General features: G+C 35.2%; 1 protein-coding gene across 1 annotated transcript in view; it reads left to right on the forward strand.

Annotated features, from left to right (window-relative positions):
• Positions 1 to 12,634, forward strand: part of LOC127617821 (MAM domain-containing glycosylphosphatidylinositol anchor protein 1-like) — a 220,963-nt gene that overhangs the window by 143,157 nt on the left and 65,172 nt on the right. Inside the window, exon 7 of the mRNA XM_052089915.1 lies at positions 12,146 to 12,415. Coding sequence (XP_051945875.1) covers positions 12,146 to 12,415 — 270 coding nt within the window. The remainder of the gene's footprint in view (positions 1 to 12,145; positions 12,416 to 12,634) is intronic.

Here is a 12,634-nt window from a genome sequence, read left to right on the forward strand (position 1 = left end):
GAAGCTTATCATTTTATAAAACCACTTACATGAATTATTCTGTTAAAACAGGTAGAAAGTTGTTTATATCATAATTTTTACAGTCATTTTTGGGTGTGTTGACAATACATCATCATGGCAATAAAGTTATAAAATTGGCTTTAACGTCACGCAGAAAAGGTTAGTGATTTTATCACACTAAAATAATATTAACGCACGTATTGTTTATGTCTTGTGGATATACTTTTGAAAAGTATTTCAACATTCAAGCCACTTGAAGACATGCGATAGCTTTGTAGGCTGTGTGCAGTAAATATATAGTATGCATGCGCAGCACATTAGTGAATGGTGCGGCTCTTTTTACACACATACATATCACGTGCAGGCTGGTATCGAGCTCTCAGGGCGGCGCGCAAAATGTAAGCGCTCTACACTAACAACATCTCAGATGTATATGTTCAGTAGTTTGGTTCGCTTATAACATGTACTGGGAATGTCTCTATTCTGTGAACTAGTCCACATACAGACACTTACAGGACTTCCTTGAGTGTTTCAACTGTCAAAATAAAAGCCAGAGGGTTTTAAATTGAAAGGTGCACAAATGAAATAAATTACTTTTGTATTATACAATTCTAAAAGTCAATAAAAATAACAATAATAAATATAGCCGCTAGCAGGAATGAATCAACTTTCAAAGTATGCAAAAAATGAATGTATTTGTATATGTATATTTACATTGTATGTTGCTGAATTTGCAAACTGGTGTTAAATATGACTGATGTATTTTGTTCAACAATCTTGAAACAGGATAAATGTTATGGTGGTCAATTTTTTAACTTTTTAACTGTTATAAAGCCACAAAGCATCCAATATCCAAAAAGGTTTTAGAAGTTTGAATATTTATTTTAGGAATTATAGGCTTTTGGATACACTTGGTCAAACCCACATGATAAATGCAACCCCTAAATAACTAAATAAATATCTAAATTTCAACTTTTCTTTGATAATTATTGACCTAGGGAGTCCTAGATGTAGTTTACAATGGCAGATAACATTGCATAATATACAATAATTTACACACCATTTATACAGCCATTTTGCTGAAATATGATTGGCTGCTGGTGGCCATGATTTTTTATTTGTCTGAGTCATATTGTAGAATATGTAAGCATTTGGCCCCTTCAAGAAGCATACATATTTTCAACTTCATTGATAATACAGTTGCGGAGTTATTAGCATTTTTTTTGTTGTTGTTTTTAGTTTGTTTATAGGCAACTGTTTTTGCAATTTTGTATGCAGACTCAAAATGTGCTGTTGTACATGTGTATCAAGTTTCGTCACATTTGGCCTTTTTGTTTGGTAGATATTGGTCAATACAAACAAACTGGAGGACAGCTGACCAATTCGTTGGCTTATATCTCCGCAACGCTTCAACAAATACATTTTTAAAATTTTTTTTAATAACTTTTTCTCAGGAGGGTTCATAGTAGACACACACTAATTTGCATTAGAATGGGTTATACAGCCTTGGAGAAGTTAGAAAAAGTAGCTTTTTTAGAAAATTTAAATAGCGGAAACATTTTATTAAATGCCATAAAATTAAGATGTACATTTTGGAGGTCTTGGTGCAAGGAATAACAGAAAAAAAGGACTTTGAGATTATTCAACTCGGTTGCGGAGTTATTGGTGAAAATATAAATGTCCTTGTTATAGCGCCATCTTGTTGCCGATTTTCATACAACTTGGTACTCGGCCTCATTCTACCACTGTCTACAAATATCTCAAGTTTCGTAACGGTCGGCCATTCAGATTTGATGTTATTAGCTGATGAAATTTGATTGAATGTTGGCGGACATGGTTTTTTTGTGTCCGTTTTTACGATCAGCACAATCAGTTTTAAAAATTCTTACAATTACAATAGGGTTTCAGCACTTCGGGCTTGAACCCCTAAATGTAGCTACAAGCAAGATTATGTGGCCAAGCAAAATTTGAGTAAGTGAAGCAAGGTCTACATTTCATGTATTATCAAAACATAAGGACTCAAAACTCAACAGAGGAAATATTTCTAAAACTACACTCTGCATTATTCAACCAAAGATCTTGTGATGTATTGGGCCATTGTTTAAACACAATATCCATCCATCAATCAGTTTTCTATAGCCTCTCATCCTATGCCAGGCCACTGGGTCTGTTGGAATTTGTGAGCCAGGAATTGAACCAGTGACAGTCTCTGCTGAGACACAACTGTGCTATCCACTGAGCCATCTCATCTAAAATTTGGAGTCTCCTTTTAAAATCTTTAGAAAATGCAGTTTCTGCAAAAAAAACAAAAAACAAAAATCTTATGCTGTGTAGGGACACTGAGAGAGGGTGAGCCAGGATTCAAACCAGAGAATGTATTGTTAAAAACCAACAATTCTATCCACTGTGCCATCATGCCACACTACATTTTGGAGTTAACTAACAAAATATTCTTTTTGAGAAAATGTAGTTAAAAAATCAATTCAATCAATCAATCAATTACTCAGTGACATAAAGTATAAATCGCATGTATGTTAAAGCTCAACAGAGGTAACATTTTAAAAACTACTCTAGGAACGATTCAAACACAGATCATGTGATGTAGAGTGTAGGAAATTAGCGACTTGTTGTTGGGTATAATTACAACTGCCAGCATTCATCACCAATAATATGTAAGAAATTATATGTTAATTCGTTTTGGAATATTGGCCACATTCAACCACCAATATATGAAGGATGAATGATAAATGATCAGATTAGAGATCTGAATAAAACGTATCCACCATTAAATATGTAATACAACAGGCTCATTGTATCTGCTCACAATTGATATATGAGGAATTCAAGAAGGGAATTATGATTAATGTTGGGAATACTGAAAGAATTAAGGTGTACGTCTGATCACTCGGCCATGCTGATAACTCTGTTAACTCTTTAGAGTAAAACTATTCTCATGGCCATCGAAAATAATATCACAAATATGTTGTAATATTGTTCGAGCATGGAGCATAGACCTTTAAGATTAAATTGATGAGATTATTTATCAAAATATACTACATTATCAAAATCCTCTTTGAATACCAAAAATACTTTATTTCTAATCTACAACATCAACTAACACACACAGACAAATATAAAACATGTTGGTGAGTGAACTGTAATAGAAGGTGAATGGAAATTATCTGCAACTGAGAAAATAAAACTTTATGGTGTCTATAGGCCAAGCCCAGAGAACCATAATGTATTATACCTAGTTTTGCAATCAGGTTACCCAACGTGTTTAAATAAAACACCAGCTCTTTCTAGCAAAAGTCTTTAGAGGTGTACTTGCATTTCATTGCGTTGCTTTGGTTCTTTGTCTATTTGCCGAGTGGTGCCGAAGCGAAGCCAGCCAAAGAAGGGCTAAGAGAAGAGCAAGAGCCAACAGAAGACAAAGTTGGTCCTAGGCAGGTAGGTTTTGTTGAGTTGAGGTTGGACACACCCTAAAGTCCCATTGTCATTTCTGTCCTCCCCTCAAGATAATTAATTTATGGCCCATTGTGTGCGAAGATTTCTGTTTCCCCCTCAAAAAAGGGCAATGCTTAATTATTAACTTTTATATAACAAAATCGCTAAGGAATATTAGCAAATAACCTTCATTAGCATTTAAGATATGCAAAATAAAACGCAACGAAAGTATGACATACTTTCATGAATATTCAACGTGCTAGTTACAAAACATGAAATTTCCTGATTCCTGAAGGCATGTGCTATCCTGAAAAGTTTCCTTTGTTCAGATGATGGTTGACACTCCACAGAGCAGATTTTATGGACTCTTTTTAGGCCTCTACCATTTACACCTGATTTTGGTAGATTTCTACGCAAAATTAATTGAATCCAGGAGCTACGTTGATATTTCCTTCCAAGTTATTAAAACTAAGACACAGAGAAGCCCCTGTAATTCCTCAACATCATAAATGAAAGACTCAGACCTGATGCCGCAGGATTCTTCCAAGTAATATACTACAAGCTTGTCATTGTTTTACACATTATATCACTCATTTGCCATGTCTGAATATTACCAAAGAGTCATGAAAACTTCAGAGGACATCCATCCATCAATTTTCTATAGCCTGTTAACCTATGTAGGGTCACAGGGTTTGCTGAAATTTGGGAGGAAGGAGCCAGGATTTGAACCAAGTTCTCTCATGATGAGAACCAATAGTGCTAGCCAGTAAGCCATCATACCACCAGGCTAACCGCATGCTCAACAGAGGTGACATTTTAAAAATATGCTAGGCATGATTCAAACACATAATTTGTCATGTAGTGGGAAATCATTTTAAACATTATGTCACTCAGCTGACATGTCTGAAGAATAACAAAGTGTCATGAAAACGTCAAAGGATATCCATCCATTAAAAGAGAAGCAACAGTGCTACCAACTGAGCCACCTTGCCACTTTAAACTTCTCAGTTAAGATTAGTGCTCTGGATGCAAACTGAACATTTAAACTTCATTAATGATAAGAGCATTTTTCTTTAAAGAGCAGAAAGTCCCACACTAAATACAACTAGAAGAAAGCATAAAGTGGTTATGATGTATATTGTACATGTTCAGTGGTTAACTCTTTGCCTCAAGCTGGGCTCAAACCTATGTCCTTTCTATTTCCACAACATACAGATACACCACACTAACCACTGTACAACATTGCCCCAGTCTCCAAACCACGTAAGTACTCTCAGAACATGATGTTGATCATGCACACCAATTTTCTTTCAAATCTGATAAGGCATTCAAAAGATACATAAAAGAAATGGTGAAAACCTGATATGGCAAATATCATTAAAACTGGTATTGTTGAAATCCCCTTGACCTAAGGAATCCATAGACACCAACCTCATAATTCTAGGACAAAGTATTCAAAAGTTCCAAGCAAAAATGGCAATTTTTTACCCATAGGTGGCGCTATCATCAAACTTTGTAGGTACCCTCTGATTATGGTCCTAATGAAGCATACCAAGTTTTGGTTCTATAGGACAAAGTATAGCAGAAATACAGCCTCACTTCCTGTCTTATGCCGACCTTGTTAATTTCGCTGAAATATGATTGATGAGTTATAGCATAATTGTATAATGGTTGCCTAAATCAAAAAGATTTTGATAACTTTTGTTCAGCTCAGTCTGAAGATCATCTGAGAAAAAAAATGGGGATAATTGGACAGAATTTGAAAGATAAGAAGCAAAAAAACAATTTATATTATAATTCAAGATTGAGGCCACTGTAATGAGTTTTAATGTAAGGGGTCCATTAGAATCTGCATGAGGAGAGTAATCAGAATAAAAATTATTCTGTTTTTAGAACAAATGGTTCAAAAGTTATGCACAAAAGTGAAATTTTGTACTGGTGGTGGTGCTATGGAGTGTGTTCTAGAGACACCAAATTTTGTATAAGGGCTAGTCATGCCCCTATCAGTGTGCCAAATTTCATAACTTTCCTCCAAACCATTCATAAGGCTTCCATAGACTCACAGCCATAATAATATTAATAATAATAATAATTATTATTATTACTATGATAAGAAGAAGAAGAAGAAACAGAACAGATGCACCTTGGACCCTAATAAGAATAACATATTTCGGAATCGGATCGGGAGTGAAAAAGTGGTATCATTGCAATCTTAGTACAGTTGATATCATTAACTACATTGAGTTTTTATAATAGCCAACAACTGCACAAGTTAAGCCTGAACTTGTTTTTAGTCCAACTAAAACTATAAATTGTTGTTGTTCTCCATCTGGGACGCTTGTATTGGTAGTTTTTACATTTCTTCTTATGGATACCAAAACCAGAAAACAGTCCAGAGGCAATCCGAATAATCATGGTGGCACTCAGCAGTTAGTCAGGAAAATTGTGGATAGGTAAGGTAGAAATAGTAAGAGTAATAAACCATTATAAACCAGTCGTAGCAATGCTCTTTACATTCTGAATTCTGAAGCTGAGGTGGGTGATGTGGGCTTGAATCTAATCTGCAACATGACGTGTCTGATACCATGGCATTGATCTCCTCAATAACTGTCTGTCCCCTCTTTGCTGTATCTCTCTGATCAAGAAGTAAAAGCCTCAAAAATGTCACTTTATCAATGTAGTCTAGTGCACTCCCATGTAAGTATAGCATTTGGATCTGATCCTGTGTCAAACAATGATCACAACCCCACAACCTTCTCCTTTATAAGAAGGTCTAATCTTTGTGCATAAAACACAACTATGAACTGATCATAGGAAAACAGAATTTAAATTGTCCCATATGCAGAGCTTTTAGAGGGTTAGGGTATATGTATCTGCTATTGATCAGTCTGTGTCTCACAGTAACAGCACACACACCCCTGCCATCTCTTACCATCAATACACAGTGTTAATGTACCATCAGGTGTAATGAGGATGAATGGGCTGTGTGTGGATGTGTGTTTCCCCTTGGGAGAGGACATTTGCTTCTTTGCTTGTTAAACGAGTAGTTCAGCAAAGAATGAAAGTTCTGTCATCATTTACTCACATCATGTTGTTTTAAACCCATGTTCCACTGAGAAAATAACAGCATTCAGATTAGGTTGAGTAAATGATGACATTCATTGCTTGGTGAACTATTCCTTTAATAAGCAGATATGCATGTTTACACAATCAAAATCAACCTCTTTTCTGGAACAATAAAATAAAAAATACAAACTTATTGGGGGTTCATTGCCATGCAGATCGGATTTATTTAACAGCACTAATTGAGACAGGCATCATTAAATCAGACAGGATAAATTGCTTTAATAATTTTATTGTCATGTCTAACATTGCTGAGCACTAATTACTTTTCATCTGTTGCCACAGCAGCATGGATTCGATAGCCTTGTTAATGTACCATTCTGTTGCGTAATATCATTTTTCCAGTGGTGAAGCCATCATTGATTGACGGATGTGATTGACGGATGTGACACTGAAGTCGATAAACAATCCCGAAAGTGACATCGTTTAAAAAAGATGGAGAAATGGCTTTACGATTATAGATGGTGGTGGCGTAATGGGCTAAAGCACATAACTGTAAATCAGAAGGTTGCTGGTTTGATCCCCACAGCCACCACCATTGTGTCCGTGAGCAAGGCACTTAACTCCAGGTTGCTCCGGGGGGATTGTCCCTGTAATAATTGTACTGTAAGTCGCTTTGGATAAAAGCATCTGCCAAATGCATAAATGTAAATGTAAATGTAGATGGTTTGGCAGTGCTTGTTGCAGCCTAAATACCTTCATGCACTCTTACCAAACATATACAGTATGTTTTCTAAGTTACACCACATGGCCAAATGTACTGTGTGTGGACACCCAAACACCATGCCCATATGTACTTGTTAAACATTTAGTTAACTGAACTAAACTAAACATTTAGTTAAACATTTAGTTTCAAAAGTATAGGTATTTTTTGGGACTATATCCTCCATTTGCTGCTACCGTTTGCTGCCTCCATTTGCTGCTAACACTTGTGGCAACATTGAGAATGCAACGCATTATGAGGTGTTATTAACTGTGGCCTGACACATTTTGGAATGCAACTACGTATGAAATCAAGCTTGTTTAGCTTGAAGTTCTGTGTCCACGTACTTGCATAGAGTATGTTTTAGCATTAAGTCTGATTCTACCATTCTAGACATGTTTCCAGACTCCCTATGCTTTTGTCACTAGATTTCTTACCCTTCATCCCTCATGATCAACTGAAATGTCCTCTTTATATATTTGTCTCTGTTGTCTTTGTTGAGTACAGAAATGCAGTGGTTTGTAAAAACAGCGTAAACTCAAGTAAAACACACCAGTCCCATTATCCTGAGACAGCTGCGGACCGATCCTGTATCGTCCCCCTCGTATCTCTCTGGGAAATTGAAGTGATAAATTCTCTCCTGCTCAGACTCTCTCTTTCTCTCTCTTTTTTCACTGTCTCTGTGATCTCTCTTTTATTTGTAGAACAAATAAGATGCTTAAATGTGCCAAAAGGCAGAGAGCTGAGAGCTTGTTGAGTTGTTGGCAGTACAGAAGCCTTAATCTCCTACAGTCTGGCGCATGTGACAATGAGGCCATCCGGATGACTTTATCTACTGCCTCTGTATACAGACATGACATTGCAGCACATGTAAATCACAAGAGATTAGGAAAGTGTTCAGGCCGGTCTTGGATCAGATGCACTTCAGTGAGAGTGGTTTAACAGAACATGCACACAGACTGCAGTTTGTATCTACAAGCCTGTGTGTGTGTGTGTTAACGCTTTAGTACAATTCATTATTGCAGTGTTTGTCATTGTGTGCGCTGTTGTGTGATCTATAGAGTTGATGATGTATAAAAGTATACATTTTGGGCTCGCACAAAAAGCATGTTGTAGGCCTATGTACATTTCACCCTAAATGCAAACGAAAACAAAAATAAGACAATAAAGACAATTAAACTTATTTTGGGACCATAGATTGCCACATCCTGACATATTTGTTTATTTGTATTAAAAATACTGTAATACAATGTTTTTACATACATCGTCATACATTTCTGACAGTACAAGAAGTACTACCATAATGTATGCGAGTTTGTTTATTCTCAATATTTCAATATTTCTTAAAAAATTATGTTTTACAGAAAAAATTACATTTTGCTGTTTTTTATTTGTATTTAAATCATTATAACTTACATACAGTACAACAAATACTACTATAATGTATAAATACTTCTCAGAGCCGTGGCCTTTTTGGCAGTGCTTTGAAAATTAGTGCATTAACATACCGGGCAATGATTCTTATTTAAAATAATAAAGAAAAGGCTGTGCTATGATAAATAAGACACTTAAAAAATTTGTTCAATCATCATACATTACAGACATACAAATACTACCACAGTGTATAGATCTTTTACCATTTAAATAATATATAATTTTTGCTTAAAGAAAATGAAGCTCATTTTAGGATCATAAAGAGATTTTACATTAAGATTATTTTCATGAAAATTAAGCAAATTTTTTCCTACAAATTGTCATTACTGTAAAACTTCCAGGCATTTTACTTTTTAATTGTATATATATATATATATATATATATATATATATATATATATATATATATATATATACACACACACATTATATACATTATTACAATAATTACACAACAATTACAATAATGTTTTATAATTCCCATCATTCTTGATGTCGATTCTAAAACTAAACAAAAACTTTAGTAGATTAAAAACACATAAAGTTATAAATGAAATATAGAAATATATACAAATAAATTAAAGACTCCTTTGAAATACAATATTAATACAAAAATTTACATTACAGTTAAAGACAATGTAGCAATATTTGTATTTATTTCTTGCATTATGGTAATGCGAATACAGTAATGTCAAATTGTGACCTAAACATCGTGTGGAGTTTCTTTTATTGCCATATTCGCCTTCGGGTTGCACACTGGATACATCACTGCATTGTTTTCTGTAATGCTGCTTTACAATTATTTATGTTTTGAAAAGCATTATACAAATTTACTTGTCTTTCTTTTCACTTCTTTCTTTCAATTTCGGCGTGAAATGTAACCCAGACATGTTCTTGACAGGTTTCTTGAGATTTACTCTTCGAGACAACAATCTCCTATTTTGGGGGATAATCCTGGATTGTGGCACTTGTGGGACAGAAAATTTAAACCACCCCCTGAGTGAATGAATGTAGGTCTCAGCCATATAAGAACTCTCTGTCTCTCCGAAGGGTATAATATATTTCAGAGCAACACATCTCTGGCTGTATGGAAGAATACTTTGAGAAATATAGGTCAGTATCCTTGCAGCATGTTGACCCTGAAATGTAGAGCTGTTCACAGTGTTGTCTGTTTGTGTTGGAACAATTGAACACTACTGAGGAATAAAATAATTACTGAAAGCTCTTCTGTTTGGATCTGCCAAAATAGCTATGTTGTATCAAACCAGTTGTGATGCTCTTTTGTAAGGTATTATTTAAAAGGGACTCTTGAATTAAATTGGGCTCACATACACTGGATGAAAGATTCGTTAACAAAGCTATTCAGGGCTCAAAGTATGTTATACTCGTTATTAGCAACACTTTGCCAGTAACAATTAATTTGAGGTTAGAAAAAAGAATATTGGCAGGTGTTCTCCTTTCTAATTTAAGTCATTTATTTTTAACTAATACATTTATGACACTTAACAGCAGTCTTGTCATGCTCATTTATGACAGCCCTAGAATGCAGAAATAATGAACACAGATGGAGTGATGTTTATAGCACAGTTGTGAATAATACATTTTTGGGGGGGGCGGAAAAGTGCTTAATTGTTATGAAAACATTGTGAAAGAGCAGTTTTTGATTGTCATATTAGAGGAACAGTACACTGTAATAATCAACACTGCAATAATCACCTGCTTTATTAGACAAATTTGGAAAAGGACACAGTGTTATTTTTTTTAATGTGCTAGTCTCAGTGTGAAATACATTTCTGGATTAATTTTTATTTGTTTGGTCTTCTGGGAGAAAAATGCAGCATTTTCTGTCATTTGTATCAAATCTATTTGATTTTATTTATATTAAATACACGTAATTTACAGTAAAACAGTTGTCGTAAGTGTTTGGCCACTTGTTGTGTAGCCCCATGTCTGTATAGATGTCTCAAAAAACTTGCGTTCTGCACTATTAATGGTGTTGGGTCTTGCTTTTTTTAGAGCAAGAATGTGCTAGGTCTGAATAGCCCCTTACTGTGTATTGGGGAGTGGGGTTAAGTGTTGTAAAAATAATGTCACAACGCAAAAAATATTAAATGGAATTTTAAATCAAGGTTTATGTTCAGTTCAATCATCACACTTGAATTAGTTTTATTGGCTATCATATATGCTGATTTAATTTACATAATTTACCTTTTTTTTTTAACCATAATACAGTAAAAATTACCATGTTACACATGTGGTTAATTGTCATTTCTATTATTTATTTTGATTTTGGGGGAAATGTGACATGGACATGTTTCCGTCAGGTTAACCCAGTTGAAGAGTTTATGCTCAGGGAAATGTCTAGGGTTTTAATGATCTTGTCTTACATGCTCAGCAAGTGCAGGGTGGACAAATCAGCTGACAGCACACATTGGCTTTGAAATAAGAAATCAGTGAAGTAGTTACTGTAAGGAGTCTGCCATGTGATGAGAGTTATGTGTCATGCTGAGAATCACTGTCGGTTCTAATCCCACAAGCAAGGAAGAGGTGATTTTAATGAAATTTTGGTATTGATTAATTATAATATTGATCCTCTTGACATGTCAAATCACTTTTAGCTTTGAGTTGTTCATGTTGAAACAAGACCACCTGCACTCCTCATATAAATAGAGCTGTCTCTCCCAACACTGAACTCTACAGACATGTTCACTTTGTATTCTTATAACTAATAAGAAAATACACATTTTGAAGCATTGGTTTCCCTCAGTAATTTCCAATGGGTTTTTCGAATAGCATTTTTTTTTTTTTTTTAATTGATGAATAAAATAAGGTCTGTACTTACAGGAATGTTCCGGGTTCAATAAAAGTTAAACTCAATCGACAGCATTTGCTTTTAAAAAAGCACAAATGTATGTAACAGTGAGGCACTTACAATAGAAATGAATGGGGACATTTAAAAAACAAATTATATTAAAAAAACTTTTTCAAAATGATAGCCAAAAGATATAAAAGATACATGATTTTAGTGTGATAAAATAATTTACAAACCTTTTCTGTGTTAAGTCATCGCCAATTTTACAACTTCATTACCATGGCGATGTAATGTCAACAAACCCATACACTCTAAAACGACTGTAAAAATTACAGTTTAAACAACTTTACAGCTCAAATAATACAAAAGTTTTAACAGAAAAATTTATGCAAGTGCTTTTATACATTTCTAAATTTGTTAGCAACTTCATAAACATTTTAAAAGCACACAATGGATTCAAAATACATGTTAAAAGTATGTTTGTGTATTGTTATAGAGCAAAAAGTGTTAACCACGGACTGTTTTGCTCCTAAATTAGCCTTCCTGGTTCTATCTAGACAAACAACCATCAGGAGGTCATCAGACTTGAATTATGCCAGTTTTATTTCAATCATTTTCATTCCCAGCACCCCCTGCGCTGAAGCTGTCTGTGAACGAGACGTATGTGGTGGACCCAGGCCAAGACGTCACGCTCTCCTGCGAGGTAACGGCAGGCTTCCCCACACCTACAGTGACCTGGTCGCGGTATCCTGGGTCTCTCCCGCGGAGGTCCGTGATACGAGGGGGGTCCCTCACTCTCTGGTCCGTCATTCCTGATGATGCTGGTGTCTACAACTGCACCGCCGTCAATAATGTCGGAAACCCTGCAAGAAGAACCGTCAACCTCATTGTGAGAAGTAAGTGTGCTTGTTTGTACCTGTGTATATGTATGTAATCGTTTCTTTCTTAAGGGCATAACGAACCCCAAAATTGTATTTCTGTCATTATTTAGGCTACTCACCCTCATGCCATTCTAAAGCCTCCCCAGCCCCTGTGTAACACCAAAAGGGACATTTTGAATGATCTTAAGACAGCTCTTTTCCATACATAGACAGTCCATAGTGACTATGTTTATC

Source organism: Xyrauchen texanus, chromosome 24 (assembly GCF_025860055.1).
Source record: "Xyrauchen texanus isolate HMW12.3.18 chromosome 24, RBS_HiC_50CHRs, whole genome shotgun sequence".
Lineage (NCBI taxonomy): Eukaryota > Metazoa > Chordata > Actinopteri > Cypriniformes > Catostomidae > Xyrauchen > Xyrauchen texanus.